The 6,805-nt window shown below is 37.3% G+C and overlaps 1 protein-coding gene across 3 annotated transcripts; it reads left to right on the plus strand.

Moving 5' to 3' along the window:
* Positions 1-6,597, plus strand: LOC148919318 (uncharacterized). 3 transcript variants are annotated; one of them, XM_089048911.1, is made up of 13 exons: positions 1-181; positions 378-473; positions 649-726; positions 2,049-2,129; positions 2,215-2,434; positions 2,522-2,580; positions 4,554-4,603; positions 4,701-4,788; positions 4,877-5,137; positions 5,250-5,342; positions 5,502-5,606; positions 5,945-6,061; positions 6,160-6,597. In XM_089048911.1, the coding sequence occupies exons 1-13, from the start codon at positions 116-118 to the stop codon at positions 6,229-6,231; spliced, it is 1,386 nt and encodes a 461-aa protein (XP_088905037.1). In that variant the 5' UTR covers positions 1-115; the 3' UTR covers positions 6,232-6,597. The 3 variants fall into 3 exon arrangements, with proteins under 3 accessions (XP_088905037.1, XP_008227372.1, XP_088905036.1); XM_008229150.2 differs by having other exon boundaries at positions 3-181; positions 4,701-4,797; XM_089048910.1 differs by having other exon boundaries at positions 25-181; positions 2,528-2,580; positions 4,701-4,797.
* The last annotated feature ends 208 nt before the right edge of the window (positions 6,598-6,805 follow it).

The following is a 6,805-nucleotide window of genomic DNA, read 5'->3' on the forward strand; positions in this document are numbered from 1 at the left end:
CAGAATAATTACGAGCAGTAAAGCTACGCTCTCCTCCCCAATTTATCAGCTTCAGAGACAGATACGCAAGAGAACCTTAAACCCCCCCCTTCTCTCTCTCTCTCTCTCTGCTCCGATGGATTTCCAAGTGGTCGTCTTAGCTGGTGGCACCTCAAAGAACCTTGTCCCTCTCGTCTCCAAGGTCCTCAAATTTTTTTCCACTTGATTTCCCGGAAAGATACTATCTCAGTTCGATTTATTTATGTCCCTTTCTCGCCAATTTTCCCACCAGCCAAACACTCGGTTCCTATTTCTACAATCATTACTGTTTCCTCTTCTTCTTTTTCTTTTTATTTTACTGTTTATTTTTGATGATTTCTACTCTTTTATAATGACAGGAGGTTCCAAAAGCTCTGCTTCCTGTGGGGAATCGTCCGGTTATCTCGTACGTTCTGGAGCTCTTAGAACTCAGCAACCTTAAGGATCTCATTGTTGTACGATTTCTTCTTCTTTCTCTCTCTAACCGTTTCATTGCTCTGCTTATGCTCTCTGTTTAATTGCTCATGGCGGTTTTCATGGGTTAAGATTGTGTGATGTCAAGTTTTCGTCTTTCCAGCAGCAACCAAACAGCGCTTCTTATTGATTTTGCGTTGTGTATATTCATTCTAGGTGGTTGAAGGGCAGGATGCGGCTGTACGCGTTGGCAGTTGGATTTCAGGGGCTTATGTTGATCGTTTACATGTTGAGGTACTTACCAAACGTTGCTTTCTTTTGTTTTTATTTTAACTAATATTATTTTTGAAATTTATGTTACTTTAGTTTGTTTCTTTTTAAATGCTATGTTGTAGTAGTAGTAGTTGTTGTAGTTTTTTTTTTTTTTTTTTTTGTTTAGGATTAATGGATCAAATACAATTTGTACATAAGAGAACACTTGATGTCTAACAATTAGAAAAGATAGTCTTGGTAGTCCTTGTGTAAGTTTTTGGAAATGTGTCAAAAACTGAATGATCTTTTGGCACCTATGTTGTGATGGCTCTTTTTGGGTAGTTTTTGGGGAGAGAAATGGAGTGGTATTTATTTAATGATGCTTGGGTTAAGGAAGTGGATCACTTGTGGGAGAGGGTCTGTGTTGGGCATCCTTATGAGCATCAATATCTACAGAGCTCAAGGACTTTTTTTTATTTTTATATTTCTTCTGATTGGATGCAATTTTTTTTATGTGGCTGTTCTTTGGCGGATGTAATTATTCTTAGCTGTTGATTAGTAGACTTTTTATGTCAGTGGACACCTTGTCCTCTGCTATCTACTCTTTCATTTTTTTTTTCTTTCTATAAAGTGAAAAAATGCTTCTTATCAATAACACATCAAAAAACCAAAAAAAGGAATCTTGGGTCTCATACAGTGATCCGATTGATGAAAAGGAAAGGATTAATCAAATACTATTGATTATGACTCAGAGTAATTATTTATCCATGTGATTTTGCGTATCTCTACTTACTGGAACAGGGATTTACTTGTGGAAGAATGGTTCTGCACAATCTCAATCTCTCTGTCTCTTGATTGTTCGGCTTTAATTTTAATCCCTGTCAATGCTTGATCTGTATGCCATCATGCTGTCCTTTTCTGCGCTGAGTAATCTAGGGCTCCAAATGACTAAAATTCTGATTGAAGGTCTAAGTTTGCGAGGCTGTATCTGTGCTGATTATTCTGGTTATTGAATTTGAAATTTGATTTTTGGTTAGTTTTGTTACTGTTTGGAGTGTTTCTGTTTGGAAAAAAGGGCAATTGTATAAGTAATTGAATTTGTTATTTGGCATGGTAGCCTTTGCATGTAAATTGGCAATTCCCTGTGTTTTCAAAATTATTTCTATGGCTTCATTTTCTGTGAAGTTGGATGCACATCCCTTGCATTATTGCATTTTGTTTGCCCGTGCATGTAAACTGAGTTCGTCAGTATATAAAGTCTTTAGTCACGATGATACTAAGCAGTCCTTTTCAATAACTCCACTTAGAGGTCCTTTACCTAAGTTCTCACCTAGAGAAGCATTGCATAATTCTGTATACTGCAGGTTGCAGCAGTCCCTGAGGATGTTGGAACAGCTGGTGCACTGCGGGCCATTGCACACCACCTGACTGCAAAAGACATTTTGGTTAGCATCTAGATATCCTTTTTAGTATTTTGACTTCTTAAAAGGTTTTTTCTTACATAGTATTCGACTGTTTGTGTGCCTGCAGGTTGTGAGTGGTGATATTGTCTCTGATGTTCCTCTTGGTGCAGTAGCTGCTGCTCATAGACGTCATGATGCAGTAGTAACTGCAATGCTTTGCTCTGCTCCTGTAAGTGGACCTTCAGAATCAGGATCTTCTGTTGGAAAAGATAAAGCCAAAAAACCTGGACGCTACAATATCATTGGGCTGGATCCCACAAAGCAGTTTTTAGTGTACATAGCAACGGGTTAGATCATTTACTTATCCTACTTATCCTTTTCTTTAGCATGCAGCCTTACATGTTCCTCATCTAGCTTCTTTTGGTTCTTACTAGGAGCAGAACTTGAAAAAGATATTCGAATTCAGAAGAGCATACTCCGTGCAGTTGGCCAGGTAATGGGTTTCCCTTTGTGGATTGTCTTGTTTATTTCGGTAGACTAGAAAACAATTACTTGGCTGGTGAACTTTCAATGGGCATATGCTTAATGCTCCCACATAACTTTGTAAAACTATTCTCTCATCTTAGACATCATCATATAAAAAATTTACAAATTTATAAATAAACCCAATCCTAGACATGTATTTATAAAAAAACCCAAACACTATTTAAATATAGAAACACACCCAAAACCAACCCCAAAATCAACTATTGTATATTTTTGGGTGTGTTTATAAATGGGTTTTGAGTGTGTGTAATGATGGGTTTTGGGTGTGTTTATAAAGTGTTTTGGGTGTTGGGTTTTTTTATAATTTCAGCCCCCATTTTGGGTGTTTTAGTGAAACTCCCTAAAAAATTATGAGTTACTGATTTACTTCATGCTGATCATTATTACTACATTGAAACTTCTGTTACAGATTTGATTAATTTCTTTTCAGGATGGCATTCCTGCTTTCTAACTATAGGGGTGTTACAATTTGTCCCCCAAATCTTTTCTTCTTTCAGTTTACCCTTTTGATTATGCTTGTCTATTAATCTGGGGTCTCCACCCAATGAAAATCTCTGTTTAAAAAAAAAAATGATGGGTTGCCGTCCAGTTCCATCCAAGATTCTGTTAAATAAGATCATGTTCCGTGGATATGAACCCTTTATTAAGGGAAGTTTGGTCATTCTTTTCCAATTTTATTTATTTCCCTTTTCATATCTCTTCTCTCTCTTTTTCCTTCACTGCGCACTTTCTGTGCCATTTACTCTCCTACATTTGTTCTCTCTCTCTCTCTCTCTCTCTCTCTCTCTCTCTCTTCCCTTTTTCTGCTTGTTCTTGCTTGGGTTAATGGGATTTAGGGATTAGCATTTCGCTGGGTTTGGGACACTTTGGGTATTGGACTGCTGGGATGACTTTTATGGGTGGTTGGGGGGTTGGGGTGTTTTATTTGGCTGTGGGTGCTGGGTAAGTGTCCAATGATTTGGTTTGGCTGTTGATTTGGGGCTGGGTTTTGTTTGATTTTGATGGTTCTTCAAGGAGATTACAATGTTGAGCAATTTTGATGAGCTTGTTTACTGGACTTAAAATTTATTTTCCTGATTTTGTTTGGTTATGGCTTGGTTTCTTTGGTTCTTTTAATTTGCACAAATTTGTACAAATTTTGTAATGGTTTGGCTAGCTTAGTGGATTCTCTGTGGTATTGGGTTTGGTTAGCAAGTTGTGTGGAAAATATGAATTTTTTGTTTAAGCCCAGATTCTGCCTCTTATCTAGCACATGCTCAATAAAATGTCCCAACAAGAGCAATAGCCATGGAAATCATGAAATATTTAGGTATTGTGGAGTTGGTTATGAAGCTTGTGAAATGTACTCTGAGTTGGGTATTCGAATTCAATGACCAGCTTGAGTTGGGTACTCCGATGGTTGGGTATTCAAAGTGAGTGGTTGATATGTCAGTTGTGTTTCTTTTATGTGTTAGTTTCAGCTGGGTCCAACTGAATTGAATTCAGTTTTTTCTATGACTCTTGGAGCTTTTTGGTTGATCAAGTTACACTAAAGGGTTGCTTATTTGGGAATGGGGTGGGGAAAGAAGAGTGGACATGGAAAGAAGGGGGACAGAAGAGAGAAGAGGCAGGGGAAGTGAGAAAAATACCCTTGGAAAAGGGGTCACATGGCGCATTTAACAGAAAAGTGAATGGAACTGGACAGAGACCCTACAGTGCATAATTTATAGGGCCAACATTTTTTAAGGGGGTAAATGATAACACCTCAGTTCAGGGGGCATTGCTGTAATTTCCGTACTTTATTTTTTGTTGCTATGTATATTTCTTTGAAGCAATGGAAATTTTTATGAAGTTAAGAATTGTCAATTCAAATGTCATTTAACCTTGATATAAGGTTAAATAGGTTTCTGCATAGTCTTACACTTTTTCTTTTCTGTGTAGATGGAAATTCGATCTGATCTCATGGATGCTCATTTATATGCATTCAAGAGGTTATAACTCCTTTCTTTTTGCTTATAAATAATGATTGTTTCATGCACAAATTGTTCTTTTTACATGCTTACAATATATACTGACATTCCCTCCTAGGTCTGTTCTGCATGAAGTTTTGGATCAAAAGGATACATTTCAGAGTTTAAAGCAGGATGTATTGCCTTATCTTGTTCGCTGCCAGCTGGTTAGTCCAGTGAGTTTCCTTATTAGAGTCCTTTAGGATACTGGCCCTTCTAAATCATCTGACTAGTTCATATTTCTTTGTATTAAAGAGTTCAGAAGTGTTGTTAAATGGTGCACCACAAACAGAAGAAAACGGAAATGAGAAGGCCAGTTCTCAGAACAACCAATTAATGCTATCTCAAATCCTGGCTAATTCATCCACTCCAAGTTTCCATGAGCTCTATGCCCTAGGTCCTAATGGCTCTACTCCTGTTCGAAGAACCCATAAATGCTGTGTTTATATCGCTGGAAAGAGCAAATACTGTGTGCGTTTAAATTCCATTCAAGCATTCAGTGACATTAATCGAGATGTGAGTTTAAGAGCTTTAAGTTGGGCATTTCCTATGATAATCATCTGTTCTACATTTTCATTCTGTGCAACCTTTTGGCATGTCCACATGCTGAATTCTGAATTCCTGCCAGGTCATAGGAGACGCTAGCCATTTGTCAGGGTATTCCTTCTCTCCACAAAATAACATCATTCATCCATCAGCAGAACTTGGATCAAAAACAACTGTAAGTCAAAGTATTTACATTTCCAAAAAGTGGATTGCCAAATTAGCATTAGATATTGTTGACCTTTCTGACAATTTTGGGAAAGTTTAGGTCACTGCCCTGGGTGACTTCATTTTAAGGTTATTATGGTACTCATCAGCTGGTGGGACTTTGTTTTAGGTTGGACCACATTGCATGCTTGGGGAAGGTTCACAAATGGGTGACAAATGTAGTGTTAAGCGATCTGTTATTGGCCGTCACTGCCGGATAGGTTCTAATGTGAAAGTAAGATGATTTGTTTATCTTTTAAGGTTGGAATTAAAAAATAATAAAAAAGGGTACTGATTTTCCCACTCCCTTTTTATCTACTTACACCATTTTTTTAAAATTGTTTGTTCTCACACCTCTTTTGTTCACTTACACTCCCTTTTATCTTATAGTAAAAAGTATTAAAAAATAAAAGGGAGTGTAGGTGGATAAAAAGGGAGTGGGAAAATCACCACCCATAAAAAATTGTATCTAGCTTTTTTATATTTTCTCTGTTGTCTTTCTGATTAACTACAATGACAGAGGTATCTGGAGCTCAGATAAATTTATCAAATTTTAATGTTTAACATCTGCAGGTTGTGAATTCAGTTGTTATGAATCATGTTACCATTGGCGATGGCTGTTCGATCCAAAATTCAATTATTTGCAGCAATGTACAGCTCCAAGATCGCGTTGTACTAAAAGATTGCCAAGTAAGCATACCTTTTTTGGGATCTCTCTCCTTGCCTCTCTTCCCCTCATGTCTCATGCAGCGGCTGGTATCTCATTATTATGTTTGTTTGCCTTCCAGGTTGGTGCAGGTTTTGTGGTTACTGCTGGAAGTGAGTGCAAAGGGGAGGCATTGGCTAAGAAAGAGAAATGAGGAAAAGGGAGTCCGTGGCCATGAAATGATAGTGGGAAAGTTTTAGTTTCTGTCTTGTGCTCCAATAGATTTTGTTGACTGGTGGCAATGAGCACAGAGTGCAATGGGAAAGATAATCTCCGAGTGTAGCTTTTAGTCCCCATCTGCCTTTTGATTTTATTGGTTCTCTCGTATCTAATCAAAGCATTTCCAATTTATATTTTCAATTGAGAGAATAGGTAGACGATTAGCATCAGTTTTGTCAAATAGTTTCTCGTATCTAAGTTATTATCTCAATGAGTTGTCGGGTAGAAAGCCCTCTTGTATTCGCAATGATTGTTTTTTGTATTTGTAATACGAAAATATACTATGGACTCTTCTGGTCTACACAGTGGGGGTTTCGCTGGTTGATATGTTTATTTCGTTTTGCTGCCTGGTGTAAAAATAAAAAGGGCTAATCACAATTTTGGTCATTGGGGTTTGGCTTGAAATTAATTTGAGTCATCGTAATTTCAATTTTTCCGATTTCGTCACTGTATTTGCAGTTGATAACAAATTAATAAGCTTTCAATTTTGTATTTGCAGTTGATCAAAT

This window comes from Prunus mume, linkage group LG3, assembly GCF_029339155.1.
Source record: "Prunus mume cultivar Tortuosa linkage group LG3, ASM2933915v1, whole genome shotgun sequence".
NCBI lineage: Eukaryota > Viridiplantae > Streptophyta > Magnoliopsida > Rosales > Rosaceae > Prunus > Prunus mume.

Coding starts and splice junctions, on each gene's coding strand:
- LOC148919318 (XM_008229150.2), top strand. CDS start 116: ATGGATTTCCAAGTGGTCGTCTTAGCTGGTGGCACCTCAAAGAACCTT. Junction 727..2,048: donor TTGATCGTTTACATGTTGAG/GTACTTACCAAA, acceptor TGTATACTGCAG/GTTGCAGCAGTCCCTGAGGA. Junction 4,798..4,876: donor GCTGCCAGCTGGTTAGTCCA/GTGAGTTTCCTT, acceptor TTTGTATTAAAG/AGTTCAGAAGTGTTGTTAAA.